General features: G+C 42.7%; 4 protein-coding genes across 9 annotated transcripts in view; 3 read left to right on the plus strand and 1 right to left on the minus strand.

Annotated features, from left to right (window-relative positions):
- Positions 1-15,430, plus strand: part of fgd (faciogenital dysplasia) — a 31,200-nt gene extending 15,770 nt beyond the window's left edge. The window contains exons 3-20 of the mRNA XM_088369857.1: positions 4,866-5,024; positions 5,917-6,106; positions 6,184-6,778; positions 7,579-7,668; positions 8,878-9,014; positions 9,194-9,350; positions 9,794-9,932; positions 10,266-10,324; positions 10,704-10,850; positions 10,939-11,031; positions 11,111-11,190; positions 11,641-11,671; positions 12,195-12,299; positions 12,682-12,735; positions 12,803-12,904; positions 12,984-13,109; positions 13,897-14,037; positions 14,195-15,430. Of these exons, the coding sequence (XP_088225983.1) occupies positions 4,866-5,024; positions 5,917-6,106; positions 6,184-6,778; positions 7,579-7,668; positions 8,878-9,014; positions 9,194-9,350; positions 9,794-9,932; positions 10,266-10,324; positions 10,704-10,850; positions 10,939-11,031; positions 11,111-11,190; positions 11,641-11,671; positions 12,195-12,299; positions 12,682-12,735; positions 12,803-12,904; positions 12,984-13,109; positions 13,897-14,037; positions 14,195-14,440 (2,651 nt within the window). The 3' untranslated portion in view covers positions 14,441-15,430. The remainder of the gene's footprint in view (positions 1-4,865; positions 5,025-5,916; positions 6,107-6,183; positions 6,779-7,578; positions 7,669-8,877; positions 9,015-9,193; positions 9,351-9,793; positions 9,933-10,265; positions 10,325-10,703; positions 10,851-10,938; positions 11,032-11,110; positions 11,191-11,640; positions 11,672-12,194; positions 12,300-12,681; positions 12,736-12,802; positions 12,905-12,983; positions 13,110-13,896; positions 14,038-14,194) is intronic.
- A 657-nt stretch (positions 15,431-16,087) lies between these two features.
- Positions 16,088-19,568, plus strand: susd3 (sushi domain containing 3). 3 transcript variants are annotated; one of them, XM_088369868.1, is made up of 6 exons: positions 16,088-16,163; positions 16,539-16,701; positions 17,494-17,688; positions 18,268-18,430; positions 18,498-18,626; positions 18,720-19,568. In XM_088369868.1, the coding sequence occupies exons 2-6, from the start codon at positions 16,581-16,583 to the stop codon at positions 18,952-18,954; spliced, it is 843 nt and encodes a 280-aa protein (XP_088225994.1). In that variant the 5' UTR covers positions 16,088-16,163; positions 16,539-16,580; the 3' UTR covers positions 18,955-19,568. The 3 variants fall into 3 exon arrangements, with proteins under 3 accessions (XP_088225994.1, XP_088225992.1, XP_088225993.1); XM_088369866.1 differs by having other exon boundaries at positions 16,145-16,163; positions 16,567-16,701; XM_088369867.1 differs by lacking the exon at positions 16,088-16,163 and having other exon boundaries at positions 16,463-16,701.
- On the minus strand, positions 19,451-22,228 carry mul1 (mitochondrial E3 ubiquitin protein ligase 1). Of its 3 annotated transcripts, none has more exons than XM_088369859.1 (5): positions 22,120-22,228; positions 21,465-21,582; positions 21,307-21,394; positions 20,439-20,559; positions 19,451-20,358 (listed from the first exon to the last, which is right to left on the minus strand). In XM_088369859.1, exons 1-5 carry the CDS (start codon positions 22,221-22,223, stop codon positions 19,629-19,631), a joined length of 1,161 nt encoding a protein of 386 aa, XP_088225985.1. In that variant the 5' UTR covers positions 22,224-22,228; the 3' UTR covers positions 19,451-19,628. The 3 variants fall into 3 exon arrangements, with proteins under 3 accessions (XP_088225985.1, XP_088225986.1, XP_088225987.1); XM_088369860.1 differs by having other exon boundaries at positions 22,097-22,191; XM_088369861.1 differs by lacking the exon at positions 22,120-22,228 and adding an exon at positions 21,850-22,090.
- The window catches only part of LOC148402254 (trypsin), a 32,288-nt gene continuing 27,409 nt past the window's right edge, over positions 19,764-24,642 (plus strand). For both annotated transcript variants that reach the window (XM_088369870.1, XM_088369869.1), the window contains exon 1: positions 19,764-21,596. Coding sequence is in view for 1 of the 2 variants with exons in the window: in XM_088369869.1 (XP_088225995.1) it covers positions 21,588-21,596 (9 nt within the window). In the remaining variant the exon portion in view is untranslated. The remainder of the gene's footprint in view (positions 21,597-24,642) is intronic.

Here is a 24,642-nt window from a genome sequence, read left to right on the forward strand (position 1 = left end):
CCTGGTGTAGAAGAAGTATGTGTAAAGATCAAGCTTTGGTCAGATATCTGTTTACAAATATTGTCTTAATCCCTTCAACGTTCAATATGTCGCCGTGTCACTCAGAGACACCAATAAGAAAGCGTTGTCAACCCGAATCCTGACAAAACTCAACTCAGCTTATCAGTATAACTCTTCCAGACTGAGTACACGAGCATGACTACGCGTGCTATAGTGTGGTGCTGCTGAAAGCGGAAAGACTGGAGCCATTAGGGAGGAAATTGAAGCCTTTATTAGTCTGGTCAGTGTACACCATAACAGTCTTCTCCTTGTGCACTAATTGGCGTGGGCCCCTGGATCTTGTATGACTTGGCAATTTCAGGCTCCATTCCAAAATTATTATTTTAAACTCGAATGCCTCATTTAAGCCAGATTCGTTCATTAGCCGAAACTGCCGATGCAGCCTTTTAGCAGCCAAGTGACATTTTCAAAATGACGTGAAAAGAGACTCAATGAGTACATAGCGACCTTTTGTCCCAATAAAAGACGAATGACGACAAGGACGATACTCTCCAGTTCCTCGCCCTTATCTCCTCTTCCCTTAGCCGCCCAGTCCCGACGACACCCTTTTTGGGCACAACACGTTGACTTGTGCTGGGCTGGGCTCATGTGCACAGGGACACTTTGGCTGTCAGCGGACTCGCAGGCGCTCCCCTGACCGCTATCCTGCCCTGGAACAGATGCTGGGTGGTGCAGTGGGCATTTCCTCTCAGTCGAGTGCCATGAGTACTGTGGTCGAGCTAGATATTTTCAAATGATTGCTTAATATTTGGCAGACCAGTGGTTAGCACAGGTGGTTCCATGCAAAAAGGTGTTCTAGCTTTGTCCAAAAACTCATGTTAGATTCATTGAAGACTGTTTAACATTTGCTTGCTGTTGATTTGAGATATTTCTGTGTGATTACAGGGGCAGCATCCCAAGACAATAATTTAGTGTAACAGCCTTTTAAACACCAAACCGTTTTGACATGACAGCTTGAAATTCGCCCTCAACCCAGAAGGAGAATGTCTACGGTACTTAAATGCAGCGGACAGTGATTTTAATTTGAATACAAAATGTGCTGTCGCAGCAGGAATCGCTCAACACTCTCCACTTCCTGCTGGTATAGCAAAGGTGTTATTCAGTGGCAATGAGAAGTGTGTTTGGTTGTCTGGGAAGTGTTCTCACTGTGTCGGCTTATTTTGTTTGGCAGCTCTGTGGTCACTGTGGTGCTTGCAGATCATATTAAGAATTGTGTAGAAATACACGCTGAGCTGGCTTTTGACCTCAAAGCTATGACAACTTCATATGCATGCACGTATTTACGTGGGAAAGCTTGTTGTGTGTGTTTCATGTGCAATCACGTTTAGCCTTTGACTGGTGTTTTCCAACATAGTAATCATTCTGTTCTCTCAATCAAAATATGGTAAACTCGTCAACATTGTATGTTTGGGCTTCAGAGGTTTAAACATGATCATCCACATTACAATAGAGCCTTTTTAGGACAGTTGATGATTGTAATGTGTTTTGCTATTTCAGACTTTGGATGCTAATGACTCATGTAGAAGACCCGTGTTTGTTAAGACCTCGCCCCTAATGGCGATGGAAATAGCTGGAGTATTTTTTTCCAGCAGGCAGTTGGTAGGATGTCGGTGTGTTTTTGAATAAAACGATCTGACAGGGCGAACTGGCTCCAACTAAACAGCTTCAGGCCTGAATTCTGTGTTAAATGACCAGTTGGGATGGAAGATTGTACAATGAAAGCCTTCATTGACAGCCGGCTTACATTAGGCTTCAGTAGTTTCTGGGACGGTTGAGCAGTCTCCTCCTTGTTCTCTTGTGTGTCTGCCCTAATTGCAAATGTGCGGCTGCCTCCTTTTCCAGTAGCGCTTTGGGCTACTCCACTTCACTGCAGTCAGAACAAAACCAAGCATTGCTTCACTTACAAACCCATCTCTTGATGGATCGAAGAAAGCTTTGAATCGGAGGTGAAAAGTGCTCGTTGACTTGTGTCTCCGCCATGGTCAGAGTTACTGTAAAGTCTGACTGGTCCTCGTGACATCTGCCGCATGTGGCTGCTGAGTCGTAGGGGCCTTGAGTCATTCTGCTGGAAAAAGGTCTCAGGTCAGTGAGTGTGTCACAACCCATCCCGTCTTGTTTCTGTGCTGGCACCAAGGGCACAGGAGGTAAATACAGACCACCTCTTGACCTGATTCTCAGTGGCTGGTACCGCTCACTTATCTGCTTTGTAAAGGGAAACAGACAAGATAAGAGCTTTGGGATTTATGCTTCCAATGAGAAGTTTTTTCTTCAACGCGTTCACCTTCTTTGACCTACCCACTATCTTGAAAATATATAGATCATCAATGTTAACAGGGTGAGAACCAAATTAGCCTGATAGGTTTTACTTTATTTTTTATTTTATTGATTATTTTTTTTATCTTACACATGCCAATGGTTAATTGTATGGAAATCGACACAAACTGAAGTGAAAGCAGACAGAACTATTACTTCCTCTCTCTGCCAGTTCATTTGCTTCTTCAGAACCACTTCACAATGTGGTGTGATTTTTCTCACCGCGTCTCCCGTCAACATCTACTGTACCGCGCTGTGTTGTTTCTCAACCATCTCTGTCTCTGCATCCTTGTGTTAACTCAAACATTTAGCCCGTCGTTTGCTGCTCAAGTTGAATGCTTTGACTTCTCCCATGGCTACTTTCTCTGCTGACTGGCCTCAACATGATTTCATTGTTAGTTCATGCATGCTATTATCATATTGGGCTTGCCAGAATGAGCACCCAGCACCACGAGGAAATATGATAGTCATATGGGAATAATGAGATGTATATGCATAGAGAAATGGTTTTGTTTGGTTGTCAGGGCAGAAGTTGATTGATGAGAAGGTTCACAAAGCAAAGCAAAATCAGTCAGGTTGATTTTTGGAATCCCGTTTATAAAAAAAAAAAAAAAAACTACATATTTCTCATATCTACTGTGATATTCTTAGTCTTACAATATAATTTTGCCAAATAGCTAAAAGTATCAGAATACTTCTGTGTTCCATAAACAGCTGTCAATCACAGTCCGTCACTCTCCCAACATTTTTATGTCACAACTATGCGATGAAACTCATGACATGACAACTTTGTTGTTGTCTATTACCTGCTATTGTTTCACTTAATAAATATGCGGCGAGGAAATGTGGGTTAAACATTTGGTGCAGAAGTGGAAGGTTGTCATGGTGATGTGCAGCCAGCCAGTAGAGCTTATTGCCAATAATGGTTCTCACATGTGTAATTCTTGCCTAATTGTCCCATTCATCCCTCTCTCAATAACTGGCTGAGTAAATTAATGAGCTCTTCTTGTTTCTTCCAGAAAATCCCTCTTAACATGACACACATTGTCCGTCATTACTGCTGCCGAGATGTTTACATGATAGTCAAGATGTTGATACTGTAACTTGACTTTGGAGCGGGCTGTGTGTAAAGGTGTTTCTGTGTCGTCTGGGGCACTCACGCACGTCACTTTGTTTCAAATCAATCAAAAATCCTTTTTCTGAATCACGTAGAGTCCGCCCGGCAACTGAAGCCTATTCCAGCTGTCTACTCATTTCATTTGAGAAAACAATTTGCTCCTTTACTATTCTCTGTGCTCAAGTTTTGATTAGTGCTTTGATAGAATGCGGGGCAATTTTTTTTTTTTTTTTTCTCGCCGGTTGCCTTGGGGACACAGAGTTGCCATAGGTACCAGCCCCTATGCCACCATATTCCATGCTTGCTTGTTTTTCTCCTAGCTGCGACGCCTGAATGTCGCTGGTCACAAAGGTCTTGGCGAGACCCTTGTTTTGAGGACAAACATGCCTGTTGACATGTCTGAAAGGTCTTCTGACTCTATTCACTCGTGCTAATAATATCTGCTTATAGCCAATAATAGCTTATTTCTGGCAGGTGAATGCATTAATAGTGCTTGAGGGCTTAGTAACACGCTTCTTTTTTTTTTAGCAAAAAAGATGGGAAGCCCGCGGCGTTCCACATGGGGCCATAGGCGTAACGGGACTCATTAGTGAGAGAATTTGCTCCTTCTCCAGCCTGGAGCATCTTGGAAGAAACACGGAATTAGATGTTCCTGTGGAGGCTCCCTTGCTGCCATTTTGGATTTGTTTCTAGTTGGGGAAGCTTGTGTTGATTAGTTTACCCTCCAAAACACAATCCATCTATTCAATGCAGAACCTTGTGTCTTTTTTTTTTTTTTTTATCTTTGTGAATGTGTTGATCGCAACAATAATTTGACCTAGTTATTTTCCACCGCCATTAGCCTCATTTGGGAAAACACGCACAGACATTACACAATGTGGGGACAGAAAACATTTGTTGCTGTTGGGCTTTCTGACCACTTTTCACTTCCTGTAATTGCAATCTGTTCCATTACTCACAGGTGGAAATATTCTTGGAATGCTTCATCTTTTCAAAAATACCTTTTCTATGGTGTCAGTCATTCAAGCTATGGATGTTCAAGACATTAATTAGATGCAAGGGAAACTCTCATTAAACCGCTTTGGGGTTATAATTGGGAGACGGGAGGTTAAATATGGTCAGGGTCTTCAAGTTGAAAGTATCTCCCGTGCATTTACCAGTCAAACACTCTGACACACACTCAGATTGTTTATTCCTGAGGAGATTAAAGTGAGTCAATCAGATACCAATCTGCAGCACAGTCCGCTGCCTCGGGCTAGTAGGGCCGATCGATGCGTTGACTCGGCCTCCCCACTCAACATAATCCCGAGAACACAGAGTGAGCTCAAGGTCACACAACCGTTCCGCTTTTTATTCATGACTTTGTTCTCCTCAGACCTCCCCGCTGCCTCCACCCAGTACCAGTATGGGTCGGCCGATTACCTGCGTTCCCCACGGCTGCTAAAAAAAGGAACATGTCACGAGAAGCCCGCCGTCAAACCGCGGCCTCAGCCATCCGCCTCCCCCAGACCGTCAGTTGCACAGAAGCCTCAAGGTAAAGTGCCAGCCACTACAATGTCACTGAAAAATAAAAGAAGAAAAATGCGGCGGTGTCTTCTCGCTGGCCTCATGCTGTCATTCACTCTCCTCACTGGGTCATCTCCACGCAAGCTGCTGCTATAAAGCAGGCCAGAGGCTCCCATGAGATTGTGTTGTGACAACTTTGATGAATGCTAATTATGAACATGTGTTGTGTTTGGGGAATTTGGGAAAATCACAGTAGAGTGCTAAATTTGCCTCAAATTTCAAGTGACCTATATATTCATCCATGCTTTATAATAACCGGTAGTTATATTGCCAAATTTCCCTTTTCTGGTGTTTTGGTTGCACCATTTCAGTAACTGAGCAACCAGCGGCAAACAAAATAGAATTTTTCAATACCATATTTCAGTAACTGAACAACCAGCTGCAAACAAAATAGAATTTTTCAATACCATATTTATTTGGAAGACCATAATAGAATTTTATATTGGCATGCAAATTATTTTTAGGTTCATTTTCTTGCTACTTGTGTAATTCTGACAGACAATGCCATTTATCTTTTAAGAAATGCATGCTGATAAATAGGACAGGCGGAAGCTCGCTATCATCATGAACGTGTCAAGCGGTTATGAAAATATCAACACTTGTCGGATGACAGTGAGCAAGGGAAGCGTGCGCCCTGTGTGCATACTTGCGATATCTTTACTAAATATACAGGAACTGTAGTGGCTCTCGTGCACGCACACCTCAGCATCCTGTTTCAAATAAGGAAGTTGTCGGAAAGCTGAAGAAGCATTGCTATTTTTTGTCACACTTTGGAGCTGATGTTTTGTTTTTGAGATCCTTAGAAACATTTGTCTCAACCTTTGTCTCCTTCTGCTTTTTTGGAACCCGTGTTCTTCTAGTGCCCCCTAAACCGGCGCACCTGCTCGCTCTGGGGCAAGATAAGAAACCCAAGAGGATCCCGCCGGCGCCCTGCAGGCCTCTCCCAGCGCCTCCGCCGAAACCCAAACCCAGTGCTGTGCCCCTTGGAGCGCAGCCGCAGAAGGAAATCCAGAAAGTTGGCCTGCTCATCGAAAAGTTTGAAAATTCAAGGTGAGAACATTGTCGGGTTTCGTTACAGATATGCTTTGAATCCCATTTCTTATCTCATGACTTCCATTTCCTCCCAGGGTCCCCATCTTGGGGGCGCTCCCCCGCTCCCAGCTACACCTGTGTCTTAGAATGGACACTGCGTGTGACATCAGTTCCTCCTGTGACCAGGACACCACAGCGAAACCTCCGGGAGACTCCTCCCCTTTGAACAAAATGGCACCCTGCACCTCCAAAGGAACCGACGATGTTTCCGAACTGTCCCGTCTGGCATCCATGCACACGGATGGCTCCGACGACACCCCGTTGGACGTGGAGGTGGACATAGCCCACGGTGACGGTTGCCTTGACGACGGGGAGCGCGACGAAGGCTCATCCCACGAATTCATCGATCATCAAGACTCCTCGGAGCAGATAAAGATTCCTAACCGGGACAGCGGTATTGACAGTCCGTCGTGCGCCGCTGAAGGGGAGGCGTTCCCCAACGGTGACGCCATTGACGAGGAGGATCATTACGACAGCGTCACGGAAACGGAGAGCGTGTCTTGTTGTGTTACCCTAAGCAACAAGCGGGATTCAACTCAGGATGAGGACAGCGACTTGGACGAGGGCAGCGGCGGCGAGATCAACTCTCTGACAGACACGCAAAGCGGGTATCTCACAGACGCACAAAAAGTGAGTACTTACCATAGCAATTGATTTTGCTGTTCCAATACTTTAGGAGGAGATTGTTTGTATTGCAGGTTAAATTGGATGATGCCGCTATAATTGTAACCCTTGACAGGCAGGGAACCAGGTCACTTAAGTGGTAACATCACATGACTGACTATTAATAGATAAATAAAAACATTTTGAGGTCAAAAGTTCACCCTTAGTTAAAGTCGCATTCAGCAAGATCTGTGATGCTGTGTCATCCGTTTGCAAATGAGCTGCTTATAAAATACGTTGTCATCGTTATGCCGATGATGCAACATTGCAAAAACGCTTATGAGTACACCGAAGGTCAGGAAGCCTTATATAAATGTCCGTTCATCAGAGTTTTCATGGCACATTTGATTCATCCTGGCCGTCTGAATGCTTCCCACCTCGAGCAGCCTCTCTATTATTATCCCACCCGATTGAACCTCTTCAAAGAATCCTCTTGATGAAACGTTACACGCCGTCACAACCTCACATCGGCGGCCACAAGCGATCGACTCGACTCTTAAAAGCAGGTCTGCGGTTACATAAAGAGATGAATACCTGCCCCAAAGCCGTAACAGGAGCTCACGTTGGCTCCTGGATGAAAGACTCGCCACTTTTAAACTCGTTTCACTTTCCTCTTGTCCTTCAGCTCCGTCATTGATCGTCAACAGCACCGCTATGTTCTGCAAATATTTTGTCACGGAAAGGCAGCGGATGCTTTTTATCTATTTCATTTTTTTTGTGATTCCTTGGTTGTAACGTACTGTCCCATGTGTGCCCCGCCCCCTCAGTGCTCAGAGATCCACAGGTTGCTGAACATTGCCAAAGAACTTCTCCACACTGAAGAGGCCTACGTCAAGAGGCTCAACCTCCTCGACCAGGTAAGGCCTGTGCAAGTCATGTTCTCCCCATGGGCTCTTTCATGAAGATGCACATCTGGCTTGTGTGTTCAAATTTCAATATCCTGAGTGTGCCAGCGGTTTTAGTGATTGAGATCAGGGCTGAGCCGGATTAAATAAGTGTTCTGTGATCTGGGGAGGGGGGGACAACAACCGTGGGCTGAATTAATCTGTGAGCACAGTTGAGGGAGACGTTGACTCTGTGTTGCATGCATGTGATTTATGGTTAGTTACCTCAAGTAAAAGCAGTCTGTGGCTCTTCTGGTGTCGGCAGAGTGGCACATGTCCAAACGTGTGTAAATCTGCGGATTAAAGGTGTGTGTCTCTTAAACCGTAGCAGGGTTTATAATTAGAAAGCTCATTAAAGCAGTCTGAGATGTTATGGGGCGTGCGCAGAACACAATTTATCATTAAATGAATAGTGTCACATTTTGACAAATGTATGATCATTTTGCTAAAGGGTTGATTTAGATGTGAATTAACTTCTCACTATATTTATCCCCCCCAAGTTATTATGGAATTTCAAAATTGTCCAATGGGATTACATCATGATCGTTTACAAGTTTGTTTTCCTCAGGAACATTTTGTAGCGATAGCGGCGCTCTCAGATCTTATGAAATAGTTCATCTGTTGTAGTCACGCCATGTTCATGTGACATTGATTGGTTTCCATGGAAATGTTTGTGCCCATCTGTGACTTTGCCTCCAGCTACAGTAACAAAAGGTTTCTCATCTAATCAATTACTGCAGACAAATTCCAAATCTCAGTAGTTTCCAAACGCTGAGATAATAGCGGCTCAACTCTTTTGGTGAACCAATCAGAATCGAGTTTGGTTTTGCCCCGCAAGGATATCTCAGGTCATGATACGGAATTGACTTTGTCTTTAAGTCACTCACTTTCAATTATATTGCATAATACAAATCTGCTTACAGAATATTTTTTCGAAACCCGATGAGTCACAACTGTAAGTTGTCATGCTCGGATGACAGTTTAGTAATCAACAACCTTTAGCCTTCCTTCCCTGCCTCAGAAGAAGTGCATTGGACTCAAGTGAAATGTCACTGGACTGGAATTAAGAAAAATATTTTGTGCTGTGCCCCCCCCCCCCCATTTATTTTACGCTTCATTAACCAAAATCTACCTCATGTTTTGAACTACTTAAGAGCATGTTGCACCATGTTTTCTCTGCAGGTATTTTGCACTAAGCTCACAGAGGCCGGAATCCCTCAGGATGTCATCACTGGGATCTTTTCCAACATCTCCTCCATCTACTGCTTTCACGACAAGTTCCTGCTTCCAGAGCTCAAGACAAGGATCACTGAAGAATGGTGAGGAAGGATTCGTAGCATAATAGAGACTCTGGTGCTGGTTTTGCAATTGGGATATTTCCAATTATTTTTTTTATTAGAGTCTTGTCTCCTTACTAGGTAGAACTACATTTGTGTCTCTGGAAGATCTCCCACTTCTCAGCTTCAAATGCTGTAGCTTGTTTTTTTCCCCTTCACAGGAATGCCAACCCTCGTATCGGGGATATCCTCCAGAAATTGGCACCTTTCATGAAGATGTACGGCGAGTATGTGAAAAACTTTGATCGAGCGATGGACTTGGTCAACACCTGGACGCAACGGTCTTCGCAGTTCAAGAGCGTCGTCCAAAACATACAGGTGTGTGTTGTGCTGGTGCCATTTTTTCACATTGCTGTAACATTTCAAACTGAAACATTTTTTGGTGCATAGCCAAGGAATTTTATTGCAGCATTTCCTTTTCACTCCCTCGTCGCAGCTCACGGGAATGCGGTCCTGTCTCGGAATGTCATTTGTAATTATTGCCCGCAGTTATATTTAGCAACAAACTTAATTTGGGACAGTAAAAGAGTGGAAAGAAATGATGATGCCACAAAATTCACGACTCAGCTTTTTAGCAGACAGACATTAATTCCTTTTTTTTTTTTAAACTACACTTGTAAAACCAATAACGCAATGCCATATTTATCAACACCAGTAATTGATCCATTTCTATCAGTGTCACTTCAAAATAATCTTTTCTTTAAATCTGAATATACTGCAGGCTTTCTGATTATATCTGTTTGTTTTTCACTCTTAAACAGAAACAGGATGTTTGCGGTAACTTGACATTGCAGCACCACATGCTGGAACCAGTCCAGAGGATCCCCCGCTACGAGCTCTTGCTCAAAGACTACCTGAAGAAACTGCCCGATGATGCTCTCGACCGAAAGGACGCGGAAAGTGAGATACTCGCCAACATTTCACATTAATGCCATGAGAGTGGGCGTATGTAGCACTCTGGATCTGGAAAGGTCAGATCTTGCTTGATATGTGCCAGCATCGCAGTGTCCAATTACAAAAGCTTTATGTTCAAGCCTTTGTTTAGTTTCTAGGGTTTCACTCATCCACTCCGCATTCCACAATAGTTTATCACCGTGGTGTTGCCTGTAACTTTCTACTGTCTTTCCCGCCCCACATTTACTAAGCCTGACCATCTACATACCTCCCAGTCCTAACAATATGATTTTTTTGTGTTTTGGATTTGATGCTAACACATTTGCATTGTTTCCACAGAGGCACTGGAGTTGATATCTACTGCAGCTAATCACTCCAACGCAGCAATCAAGAAAATGGTGAGACTTTAAAAAAATGTCCGACATCATCTCATTGCTCATCTGACGCAGTGCTGATGCTAAAGTGTTGCTGCAAGTTCGTCTGAGGGAGTCAACGCGTTGAGTCGGTTCAGACAGGAAGTTGCTGTTTCCTGCCTCAAGTTTCACAGTTTACGGATGTCTGACTGGCTTTCTGTAACACCCATCCTCTTCATCGCTTTCCTCGTTCTTACTTGTATTTCTTACTTCCGTGAATCCTCCAAATATATAGTCAAAAGATCAATAAAGAAATATAAAACCTGCTCTTTGCCGGGTCAGCAAATCTCGCGATGATTCTGATAAAACAGCGCCCTCTGGTGGTGTGTATCTCATTCATGTTGGTGCTGTGTTGTGTTTACAGGAGAAGATGCACAAGCTGCTTGAGGTTTATGAAAGGCTGGGAGGGGAAGAGGACATTGTGAATCCAGCCAATGAGTTCATCAAAGAAGGACATATCAAGAAGATGTCAGCCAAAAATGGAACAGCACAAGACAGATACCTCTATTTGGTGAGAGGAGATGTCTGACAAAAAGATTGGATGTCCACGGAGAATAGCCCAATTATGATTGTTTTTCTTCTCTCTCTCTTTCCCTCAGTTTAACAACATGGTGCTCTACTGTGTGCCTAAACTCAGACTGATGGGGCAGAAGTTCAGCGTGAGGGAGAAAATTGACATTGCTGGCATGGAGGTACTTTTAGAGCTTGTGACTCATTTCGACTCCTTTATGTTTTATGAATCTGAGTTATTCTGTTTCTTTGTTCCCTCAGGTGCAGGAGAACGTGAAGCAGAATCTTCCTCACACATTTGCCATTATTGGTAAACAACGATCACTTGAACTTCAAGCCAGGTAAAAACACTTAAGCATTCCAATGGTGTACAGTGATCCCTCGCTGCTTCGCGTTTCGTTTATCGCGGATTCACTACATCGCCGATTTTTTTGCAAATTAAAAAAAAAAACATTTAAAAGTCAAAATAAATCTAAATTGAGGAAACATGTGTCCAACCTCTAGGACAATGTAGTATTGCTCCAAATGTTCGTTTACATTCCTTTAGAAGTCCGTTTTCGCGTGTTAGCACGATTGCGATCCGCATCTTTACGCTAACTCGTTAGCCTGCCCAGTGGAACCAATTATCCATGATAAACGAGGGATTACTGTATTTTATTTTATTTTTTAAAACATTGCAATCAAAGTTATCATATAAAAAAGTAAAAATAAAGATAAACAATATTACATACAGAAAGTAAAATGTTAAAGATTCTGAAAAACACATACATGATGGTCGTTTTCTCTCATAGGACAGCGGAGGAGAAAGAAGAATGGATTCAGGTAAGGATGACAAGCGTTTGTGTTAAAGCAACACACATCTTTTGGGCGCACTGAACTATCTAAAAATAAAAAGAGACCGCTGAAATATGGCAGTGGAAACTGGCTAAATAGTTAAAAAATATTCTGTGTATAAATAAACAAAGCAACATTTTGGCAAATGCTGTTGCGCAATCTCCGTGTGGGGGCGGGGCTATGTAAAGGCTTATGCCAGGAAATCAGGGGTCAGTCGTGACCCTTTTGGTAGTTCAGCGGAATTAGAGAATGCAATTAGAAAAGATTTCCTGCCCACCCACATTGTGTTTGGAACTGAAATTCTCCACTAAAGCCCCTTTATAATGGCTCATTTAGCTCATTATGGCGAAACAAAGCTGATTACGGCTTTGAAGAGGAGAGGTGGTCTTCTCGCAAAGAGGCCTCAGGGTGAAAGCTGACAGACATTTGGATTGTGAAGGACGTTTTAATACAAACAAGACTCATGGCCGCTTGTTGTCATCATCTCCTCCAAATCTGTTTTGACACTCAGGTCATCCAAGCCACTATTGATCGACACAAGCAAAACAGCGAGACTTTCAATAAAGCCTTCAACAGCTCCTTCTCGCGGGAGGACGACCACGCCCCGGAATCACCGGTAAGACCGTCTTGATCGTTTTCATTGATCGGCTCAGTGAGGAATTATGAGCGGCACCAAGCACAGTCACCATCTTCTGGTCTTTGTCAGCTTGAACACTTGTCCATGTATGGATGTGAATCATACACGTGCCACACAATTTAAGACGTTCTTCTTTCCCTTGACATGAGTCTCCCTCAACTCGCTCATGACCTTATAGGGAAAGTCCAAGTCAAAAGTTTATTCCTATGGATCTGCTTTGACCCACTTTAAGCGGGTGGGCCTGGCAAGGAGCCAAACGAAACTGGCTTCTTGTGCGAATTCAGCCTGACACCTTGTGGAAGAAACGCATAACTGCAGAAAGAAGCTGCTGATGCTCAGTCAGATGTTTGCTTCTTCTCAGGGTCCCTGGTCCAACACATCCATCGACTCGGACGGCGAAAGACTGCATGAAAGGGTGAGATATCAGATTATTAGCATTCCCCTTTTGAGTTGTGCTGAACACCATTGACATGTTTTTACAGAAGAGCTCAAGAAAGAAAGACAAAGAAAAGCAGACGTGTAAAGGATGCAACGAGAGTTTCAATTTCACAAAGCGTAAACACCACTGCAAGGCTTGTGGAGGGGTAAGCTCTCACAAAATGATATATTCTTTTTGTGCACATATTGAACATATTCAACAACAAAAAACAACCAATTCCACAGGCTATATGTGCAAAGTGTTCGAAAACCTTGGACAACAAAACAAGTCGACTGTGCCCGGAGTGTTTTGAGGCAAGCCTCAGTCTGGAGAATCTTGGTGGTGAACAAAAAAGGAAAGCAGCGCCTGAGGTGAGACACAAAACCATAAAACACACACACATTATTTATTTATGCTCAGTTAGGCGCATACATTCACTGAACACATTGGTAATAGGGCCAAAATGGACACTTAAACTTGCAGGTCATGGATTTTGACAGTGGCTCTGTGGTGTACTAGATTAGGAAATATTCAAAACACATTTGTCTCTATAATTATAAAAATTAAATTTGTATGAGTAGAAAGAAATTGATTAAAACCTGAATAGTGAAACCATTTTAATTATATATATTAGAGAGAGAGAGAGAGAGAGAACAGAAAATGGATATATATTTTTTTATTTTTTTTATTATTATTTTTTTTACACACAAAGTATTAGAGAGGTTTTTTTTTTTCCACCTACATTGCAGCCAGGCAGTTACTGAGGGGTGAATACAAGAACATTGATATTGGTCGATCCCTTCTGCGGTGACTAATATTATAATAAGATTGCAAGCTACTTATGAAGACAATCTGCCAACTCAGCTATCTGCGTGCCTGTGATATTGGAAGCTTAACCCGTCTACCTACTCAGCTCCAGACATAGTTTTGCTGAAGTACGTGAATGAGTCTGATTTGGCTTCTCGGGCCTCTTCAAGGTCAAAAGCTCAAAACACAACACACTCCCGTTTGGTTGTAAATTGTATATAAAGGTGGAATTTGCTATTCAACCATAAGATGCCATGCCCACTGTCTTCCAGATTCTCCTGCGCAAAGTGTAACTTTTCATGCACTGGCGCTCCTTTTGTACTGAACCGGTGTTGTGTGTCGTCCGTTTAGAGACAAGCCTCATTAACGGGCGAGAACTGCCTCTTGTGTGGCCACCTCCATGTGCAGGAGAAAGGAAAGAGCTGGACCAAGATGTGGGTGGCTGTCACCAAGGCCGAGCCACTGGTGTTGTATCTGCAGAGCAGCGGGCAGGTATGGCCTAACGTTGCCGAGGCTTACTTTCATGGGGTGTCACAAATAATCGGCTACTAATCGATTATCCAATCAATCGATCTGTTTAAATCGAGTCATCATTTAGCATTATTAACTTGAAGCTCAAGATAATGACGGACTTAACTCATTCCTGTAGGACTTGAAGGGGGCGAGAGCCGTACCTCTGCCTGGGTTTGAGGTGACGACGCCGTCGCCGCCCGCAGGCGAAAGGTCAGAGGTCAAACACATAATCCGGCTCAGTCACAGTCAGCAAACTGTGCTCCTAAGTACCCAAGAGGGCGAACTCCATGCCAAGTGGGCGGACCTCCTCTCAAAAGCAGCTCGCGGCGAAAATGCTGTGAATGCTTCAACAAATCTGACTGAACACAGGAAGAGCCAGTAGTGGACACGCCCTCTTTCCCGTAACCCCCCCCCTCTCTGTGCCCTCTGAAAAGAGCACACCTTACTTGAATTCGCTTACCTTGGCACTTTTTGTTTTGTGGAGGAGACCACGCAGTCCTTCCTGTACACCACTTCAGCCTCATCTTCACTCACACCTCTTCGTCGCCACCGAGCCATCACAACTTTGACGTGTGCTGTCGGGATGTTTTGTTCCTCTCCGCAACCTAAGAGGATCTTTTTGAGTGGACTCATGTTTTATTTGTAATATAGCTGAAGATTCCCCACAAGGTTTTAATGAATAGGCTCCTTGTACATTATCATATTATTATTGACTGTTGAAAAGCTTTGTGGTTTTTCCATATTATGTGAAAGTGTGTATGTGTGTGTGTGTGTGTGTGAGCTTCGGCTCCTTCCTGTGTACATGAAGCAGTTGAATGTCAGTGTCTGAAACTTGCGCCACTTCCCCGTTTGTTGCTGGGGCACAGTGGCACTTCAGTGGGTATTGTTGTACAGTATGTATACTATAGTGTGATGTAAGAAAAAGAAAATAGATTTTAAGTTAAAACACACTTGAGATGTGTACACTTGTGGCCGGCCACTGGCAGCTCCCGCAAAACGAACCCGTTCGCCGTATCTCCATATCTTCAATACAGTATTTAATTCCCATGATTTGCCTTTCCACGCTTTTTACCATTTCAACTTATAAATGTTTCATTCTCAGATGTTTTCTAAGCATAGCAACACACTGACCTTCTTCTTACCCTTTGCTGACATCATGGAGCTGAAGTACTGTACTTTTTTCTGCCTTTCCCTCTGTACCCCGCTCCTATAAGCACCAGCCTTTAACAAAATGTAGCAAAAAAAAAAAGAAAAAGAAAATGTTGGAGCTCATCTTGCATGTTACATCACTCATAAAGCGGTAAAGCATATCATCAATAAACAGACAATGTGGTAAGTGAAGTTCACCACGCTGTCCAACAAGCTGTGCAAATGTCACTGATGTCTTGTGTGTCCACGCTATAAAAGATTGAAACACTCGATGAGATGGAGGCACCAATCTACATCTTGGTCTTCCTTTTCCATTCTTCCCTCACTCATGAGATTCTTCCCCTCCGTGACCCCACCCTTTTCTGAATCAGGACTGTGCCTTGAGACTTGATTCTCATCCCAGTTGTGAAAATGACGAGCCGATGGAGCCAAGAAAATTCCGAGGCACAATACTCAGACCATGAAACCCACAGTTGTGCCTTCAAATTCTGTCCATGAAGGTTAGAAACAGATTTTGTCTTTTTTGTCAGGGTTTATACATGTGAGAGATTTGATCCTTTCCCATCACATCTGAAGAGAATGGGTGTAATGAGAAAGCTGTCGATTATCATTGAAGCGTAAGCCTCTTAGCAGATGTTGGCTTGTGTGCATGCAAACATCTGTGTGGCCCAGAGACATTTGCATTTCCAAATAACACCCCAGATGACCTGTCTTTTTGCTAAAGTGGGATTTAGGGGATTTTTGTTGGACATTTTTTCCTCCACTGTAATCCTGAAAACAAAACTGAAACATCCCCTAAACTTTAATCTTATTAATGTTACGTTCAAGTAAATGGTGAATGACGTCACATTTACAGAAACGACATCCGGAATGGTGCTTTACATTGACTGGCAAAGCGAGTTCCGTTTTGGTGCGGTTGCAACGGTTTCCTGTTTGTTTCGTGAGAATGGCATTAGGTGAGACTTCTCGATGCGTTCTTCATTTTAGCGAGGCTTAAAAAAAAAAAAAACTCCCCTGGTGGTTAAATAGTAAAAAAGGTAGAAGTGTGAGCACTTTTTCCATCCCTGTAAAGAATCAGAACGCACAGTTGTTCTCGATTCGAATTTTCATGACTTCAATTAAATTAGCTCATGTTACACCCAGTTCTGCATTATAAAAACAAAAGTCTGTATGCAGCAGCACTTGAGTGCAGAATGCATGACCGCAAACGCCCCCCAAATAAAGAGTAAAAAGTAAAATAAACCAAAAAGCAGACAACGCTAGGTTTGCCTGACATCTCGGTGCAGAAGAAACTTTAGTGCCGACCCAATATTCTCCCCCCTGTCATGCAGGCGTCACGTGACAAGGTCTCGCCTGCAGGTCGTGCGTCTTCTATGCACTTGCTCGCTTGTTCGGCGTGTGGACTGTGGACACGGGCGGAGATCGATTGGACCGTCATCATGCCCTTAGCATCCAAAGGACTCGAGACGAACGGAACTAACCAGAATAACACCGGTAAATTGATTGTTATGAAAAGTGTTGCCCATGTTTGGTGCATGGCTTGTTTTAAAATGTAGACCTTAAATAAGTTTACTGCGTGGCGTTCTCGTTAACCCTTTAGTGTCATTTAACTTTTTAGTAGACTACAGCCAAAGTATAAAGCAGGGTGGCAAATTTAAGAAGTATACTGGTACAATCTGGAATAAATTTAAAAAAAAAAAAACTGGTGAATGTAAATTAGCTACAAAAAAAGTAGTTGGTTTCTGATTCAACTTGTGTAAAATAAATTTAAAAAAAAGAACTCAGGTAGGCTACAAAAGTGTTGTTTCATTAATTTAACTGCACGCCATACACCGTGGATGTTTTTTGTTTGTTTGTTTTTGTTTTTTGCTTTACCGTAGAAACAGAAAATGCCGCGAAAATGCCCCAGAGGAATCAATGTATTTAGTTTAGGCAGTCTTAGAGATTGGCAACGTAAGATGGCCGCTGGTGACTTCATTTCTCCGAAGTGGCAGTCGTCCGCCGTTACCAGGTAATAGTGTCTGTTTTGGCGAGCCAGCATGGCATCGTTGCCAGTTGGCACAAAAGATAAAATACTGAAAAATACAGTCTGATAAACTCGTACGGTAAACAAGCATGATCTCCCTTATCCTTTAATCCCCAAATGTAATGCAATGGAAAATATATTTCTTGTATTTCTATCACCTGAATCTGGTATTTGATCAGGTTTGTGCTTATTTTTTTAAATATATATTCGCCCTATATAACTCTGGAATGGGTTTTGTTGATGAAAAGACTGTCTTTTAGTGCATGTCCAGGCGCAGTGCCCAGCTCTCCCCTCACCTCGCTTGGGTACCCACATCATCAGCACGGGCAACGGCCGCAGTGTAGGCACAGCCATTTCTCTGCAGTGCCCAAGCAAACACATGCTGGTAGGCGATGAGCTGAAGTGTGTCATGGATGCAAACAGCCCTCGCTGGGTGGGCGAACTCTCCTGCAAACGTAAGTTGGCAAAGATGGAGACTACAATGGAACCTCCAAATTAATGGTCCTCCTTTGTTCGTGCAATAATAGTCCAAGTGCTTTGCAAACACATACAAATGGGTGATTACGGCAATATATTTAGATTTAGATTTGAACATGGAATAATCACATTACATTATAACTTGACACCACAACATATGATAGATTTTTACTACATAATGAATTCATGGCATTATTTTGTGATTTTGGTGAAACTGCAAATGACCAATTTTCCTACGAGAGGAAGGTCTTGCACTCTCTTTCTATGGGAGGATTTGTGTCAATTAGTCACATAAATACAGCCACAAATATATTTGTGATATTCATGTATTTTTCCAAACACTTGATTTATCTTTGTGGACTCTCCCTGAGGCAATAAAATGAATTAAAATACTGATCAGAAATTAATTGAATGAATTAAAATATTAAGAATAAATGTTCAGAAATGTTTAAAATTGTTTAATTCTTCTTGCCGTGACTCAACTCTTTCTACATAAGGATGTAACACATTCAGTCTGCTCTAACCATGAAATATATGTTCTCCTTTTCACTCTTCAGCGTTGTCTCCGTACAAAGACAGTGGTTTCCGCGTGGCTGTTCTTGCATCCATCGTCAGCATCGGCATAATATGTATCATGTCCTTGGCGTTCATCACTTGCTGTATTTGGGACTGTGCCCAACAAAACAGAACAGCAAACGAAAAAAAAACAAAGCAGCGCAGGTGAGTTTGTTCAGTTACTCTTGAAATGTGGTTGTTCTGAGAAATAATGGAAAACCTTCCATCCTAGGGATTCATTCAAAAGCCATCTGGAGGATGGCGGGTCCTACCATAGCCTTGAAGGCAGATGTGACGTCAATTTAGGAGAGCATTTTTCACCATGGGGTACTGACATCCCAGAAAATCTTATTGACAACAGGTGAGAACAAGATAACCTTTTTTTGTAAATCAAAACTAAGGAAATTCTAAGTCTTCAAAGATCCACACATACTTAAACCTCCATTTCTCGCAGTTCGCCTCAATGGTTGACCCATGGACTGGTCCATACACAGTCCCCCTCGCATCTGCGCCCCTTTGGATTCTATGATAACCGACATCCACTCCCACCAAAATCTAATTGTGCACAGGTTTTTGGTCGGCCTCACGACATCACTATTTCCTCATGCTCCAAGTGTCCACACGCATGTCTGCTTCAGATCCCCACTGAGCAAACTGATTTGGTGTGGCAGCCTTACAGTCAGCGGTGAAGCTCGTTACAAAGCCTTGAAGTTCAAATGAAAAATTTGGGAAAACAGCGAACACTCCTGTTCCAAGCCCGAGTCATAGACACCGCTCGGGAACGTTTAGAATTGCCTCCATAAATCGTTTAAAGCCCAAACTATGAACTCAACACTTTCAACCCATCTTACATTACCCTTAAAATAAATGCAGTGAAAATTTGAGGCCGCTGCCAGCTGTCTGGCAACTTCTTCTTTTTTAAATCTAGTACTGTACTATTTATCAGAAACAAGTCTTTCGCTTTCATTTTGCACTTGCTCTACCTTACGGTGAGCAGCTAGCCATTACTTGCTAAGAGGCTGTTACGTTCAACCACACCTTTCCTGTCGTCGTTTTGAAAGTTTTACAACTGAGTGGTGCGCTGGGAGCCTTGCCTGCCTGGTGCAATACTACCTTAAATGTGCCTTTTGCTAGTTACTCCTTCCAGCCCATGCCTAAAATAGCAGTTATTGGAAGTACATCATATTGTGCATTTATGTCAGTTTATTGTACATATATGCATAGAAAACATTGGCATCTGATTGGAAGGGATACAAGGTTCATAAGCAAAAGTGCCATAATTCAATAAATGGATACAACGTGACCTCCCTTGTTTTGAGTTTTGCCCCATGACGACATAGAGAACTGACTCATCCCTTTGGTATTAGGTATTGTAGATGAGCACCATCCTATCTATGATGGCCCTACAGATGGGACATTTCTTTGGCTCCGGCAGAGCCTCGTAGCATCTCGTGCACGTACACACGTGTCCGCACTCCAGAAAGACGCAGGAGCGCTCCTGGTACAAGCATACGGCGCACCGGCTGGCCTGCTCATCGCTTTCCTCCCAATTTTGCTCCTCCTTATTTTTCTTCTCTTGCTCCTCGAACTCTTTAAGCATGCGCTTCACGCGCTTTTTCTGTCTCTGGCGCTCGTACTGCTTCCACAAAAGGTAGAAGAAGGTGGAACAGGCGGCCAGGCCGAAGACGACGGTCAGAATGCGCCACAGTCTGACGTCTCGCTCCTGCTTCCTCAGGAGAGTGTCAAAGTCCAACCGAGTGAGGAAATACAAGAAGCCTTGCTTGGGTGGCTGCAGCTTAATGACGTTGTTATCTAGCACCAGCTCACCGACGCCCGTGATGCTGTCGCCCAAGCGCAACATCTCCTCCGTTTCGTGAATGCCTTTGGGTCGCTCGCCGCTGATGAAGTTGCCGATGACGCTGGACAGGGACTGAACGGTGGGGTGGAAGTTCTCGTACGTGGTCTCCAGATTTAACTCTGCGGCTTCGAGCGGGCGCACGACGCATACGGTGGCGGTGATGTTGTCATCGTGGGGGCCGAGTGCAAACGGAACCGAGTTGGTGCGCTGGTGGATGACTTTCTGAGTGTTGCTCCTGCACAGGGAAGAATTTTAATGAAACCAACTCACATCTACTTCCCGACATACATTTGACTTGCTTATTTACTGACATACCAGAGTTGAGTGGTGCGGTTCCAAACCATTTTCTCCTCCTTCAAAGTCAGTCTCTCAATGACCCCTTTGCAATTGTCAAGAAACTGGCTACTGAGCGTTTCCTTCACAGACCTCACGACACCTGTAAAGAATGACCGATGAGTAATTTGGCCTGCTGAATGTTTGGTCAGTTATTGTAAAGATCTTAAATTTTTGCCTCTTTCAGGCTGGTTTGCTGAACTTTTTGTTTCAGCTCTGCAATGACTATTATTTGCCTCTCTTTTGCTGTTGGAGTGCCTGAGCCTTGTCGTGTGAGTGCAGGCTGTTCATGATGTGTTACTGAGAAAAGTCTCCAAAGGGAGTCAAATTGGTTCAATGGGTGTACAATTAATTACTACACACGAGAACAAAAAAAAGTGATGTAGTAAATGTTTGGACCAATGAACATTTCTTAGGGCTGAAGAGAGAGCAACAGCAATGTGTACATGTTCTGTTAGGTTAGACAATCTCATATACGTTTTGATGCTCATATCTGTACAATTCTCTTTACGAGTTTATATAAACATAACTGCTCAATCAGAACACGAATACAACATGTATGAACACATACACATAGGCACACGGGGGGTGACGCCCCCAACACTCAGGTACCAAATGGTCATGTGACAAGTTCCCGCCTTTCCGGGCAGTATAAAAGAAGCTGACCTGGAGAAGGAAGCTGTTTCATCTGCTGCCGTGCCTCGTGCATTGGCCGCCATTAAACAACCCAAGATCTTGCCAATAAAGAACCAACTCTATACTCCACATCTTTGTTGTTCCTGGCTCAACATCGGACATCCCGCACAACACGCAACAGGGCACAGCAGTTGGAAATCAACAATCAACTCACCCTCAACGACGGCATAAGGGAAACATCTTCCCGGTGTTTCAGACAGGATCATTTTCAAATCCTGGTCAATGGAAACTTTCTTGGCATCCTGTGCACAGGAGAGATTTCTGTTGAGTTACACAAGGATTACTGGGACTGAACTTTTTTCAACGGCGGACCTTTAATTTGGTCACCGTCGCTGCTTTGTTCCTGTACACGTTGTAGAAGACAGCAGTGAAGGCCGAGCTGGTAGCCAAGAGGCCCACCTGGACAGCGGAGAGACTCCAGTCCATTGTGCTATCATGACAAAGGTAAGTGCACATATTTGTGTCAAATGTTTTTCAATCAGTACTGTACCAATCAAGTTCAGTGGTTTTAATTTGTGCGTACATATTAATTTAAAGCCATATTTAGGAGTTCGACTAAGTGCATCACACAGTGTCCATTTCAAACTGACGCAATGACATTTATCACGGTTTCGGTTTCATTATCATTAAAAAAAAAAAAACTGAAGTATAAAACTCTTGCGTTAGCGCAATATGAAAGGGCAACAGACGGCCTTACCCTTTATTGCCAATAGAAATTGTTGGAAGTTGATACTCTTTAATAAAAACTAGCGGTAATTTTGTGAGGACACTTTGTTTACGTACGCTTTCGTTTCGCTCATTTGAACAAGTTTGCGAGCATACATGCTAACGACCTGAATGAACGGTTAGCTAGCGTCACTTTACCCGAAAAGAAACTACGTTAGAAACTGTTTCGAATCGAAGAATAAAATTGCTGAAACAGTTGCTAAGTGTCGCCATATTACCAATAGGAACCATATATGCTTGCCTGATGAGGTGACGGAGGCCTGCAGTCGAGGCTTTGTCAGCAACCCTTTGACTGACGTCATTGGCGTTGCCGGTGTTATGGTGACGTTTTCCACTTTTTATCATGCAAAGAAAGAAAATTTTAAATTGTAGAATTTGTAATCAGCAACATTTTTGCTACATTTGAAACAACCAATTTTAACAATATTTATGCCTAATTATAATTTTGGCAGCAACATTGGTATCAAGACTTAAATATAAAACAACACCTGGCAACCCTACACGTACTTCGTCATTGTCACCACTAGATGTCAGTGTAGTTATTTACAACTGTGAGTACTGAGCCTCGGACATTTATTACCCTCCATCTTGCATAAATCGTAAAAACAGCACGTTGCCATAGTTTTCCTTGGAATGACAATTCAGGAGAAAAAAAAAGTTAAATTAGCAAATGATAACTGAATCATAGACCTGACTCGTGTGTTTTTCATACTTAACAACACAGTTTCCATGAATCGATCTTTTGGGCAACAGTATTAAATCTCTTCAATAAATGGATAAGGATTGCTTCTCCAAATCTGTTATTTCCATCTTGTCCCAAGATCTAGAGTAAATCCATCAAGGTCCGTCACATTGTCAAAAGTACCAGAGGTTAAAAAACTAACAAGCCTATTTTGACAAACTAAAGAAAATAAATATGTCAAAAAAAATGTGAAAATGTATTATGTGACATGTTATATTTATATTAACAAAATAGTGTCATGAATAACGTTGCTATTAGACGGCTTGCCATGTGTTTGATCCTTAGCTCTTGCATCTCCCCTGGCTGAATGAGTCAGACATGATCAACCTTGACATGAATGAATGTTAGCTATTCGAAAATCCTTCTGACAGTAAGAGGTGTGAACTTCATTGTGACCTCAAACACATCAGCAGGCCTCTTGCTGTTTGTTCCTACTCTGGCTGAAAGAAAAGGAAAATGCAAGTGTAGTTGTTGGAGGTACAACAGAATTATTTGGCATAGGGCTTTGCTAACCCACACAACACAGGATAAGTAGAAATGGCAGGAATTATCTAGTTTTATTTACAAACTTAAAATAACAGCCCCAAATCATTGCTAAGTATCAATGTGAGATTTGGCATAATTACCCAAGTGTTGAACTTTTAATCTTCCCCATGTCATGTGACATTTCCCCTTTGAGGCACTCGTACGCCCCCAATCTTCATTACTGTCGGCTAATTGCTGGATCTTCTTTTCATTTGACCTTACAAGCTCACTTAATCCCTCAATGTGGTGCAGCACTTTCCTGATAATAGGGAGAAACACACTGATTGAAAGTGAGTTGTACTGCACACTTTGGTCTCCTCGTTACATCATGGATAGAATGAGGGAGTAGCAAAATGATCTTGGGTTGTATGTATAAGAAACCTCAGCAAAAAATGTCCAATATCTTTCTGTTGAGAAACAAGCAAATTTGTTTAGAGAATGCATTTGTTTCCATATCATCTTCTCTCTCGTGTGTTGCTGAGCGCCTCGCACCAAACATTAATCAGCCTTTCCAGAGGTGGGGCACTCACAAGGCTCCTTTCATTGATTGCATCGCACTGCTGTGTGATGAAGAGTCTGACTCACTGATGTAAACGCAACAACAACAGCTCAAAGTAAGCGAATGGAAAAAGGAAAAAGCGTGATTAAAAAGGATCAAGCGTTGCAAGTATGCTGTTCATGAATCACAAGGAAATGATCTTGACTCTAGAGATACCACAAAATGATTCCATGGCGGCATGTTTCACATATTTGCAGGACTTGACGTTTACTTTGGGTCAGTCACTTAGTTTCTGGTACCACTGCAAAACTGAAAATATATTATACAATGTCATTTTTATTTTTTTATTTTGGTGGGCAAAAGCACATTTTCAAATTCTATTATACAGTGTTTCAGATTTCTTTTTTAAAACTAAGAACACGTGCCACTGAAATTTGAGTGGAAATGGTACAGTTTCAAGGTGCATGCATGAATCACTGATAATAATCACTCATTTTCACTCTTGCTGATAAACCTGAAAAAGTGTGGAGCAGAAGTTTAGAATCTCAAAATATATTTAAGAATTAAAAAAAATCATCACATTCATTGGTCATGTGTGACAAGATGAACATTTTAGTCTCACTCAAAATGTATGGGCAAAATTTGCCAACCATTGAGAGGTAGCCCTAATTATACAACACATCAAAGTCATGATAAAGCTTTGCAAATGATGTGCACTACTGTTTATATCATTTGACATTTTTCTGTTTACTAGTTGAAAGGCAGAGTTAATGGCTCACAAGCATTTGTGCCCCCAGTGTCAGGAAGAAGGATTAGTGCTGGCACCGCCCGGCACCCACACACACTCAGAATGTGACATATGGCCTTGCAACCACCTCAAACATGAAGTCTTTACTTTTCATCTGTACTCCCACCGCCGCTTTCTATGATGAGAACTACTGTGTAAACAAAAAGACAATTTTGCCAACGAGGCTGTCCGAATGACATTTGTCAGTACG

This window comes from Syngnathus floridae, chromosome 2 (assembly GCF_059516105.1).
Source record: "Syngnathus floridae isolate MCC-2025c chromosome 2, RoL_Sflo_1.0, whole genome shotgun sequence".
Taxonomy (NCBI): domain Eukaryota; kingdom Metazoa; phylum Chordata; class Actinopteri; order Syngnathiformes; family Syngnathidae; genus Syngnathus; species Syngnathus floridae.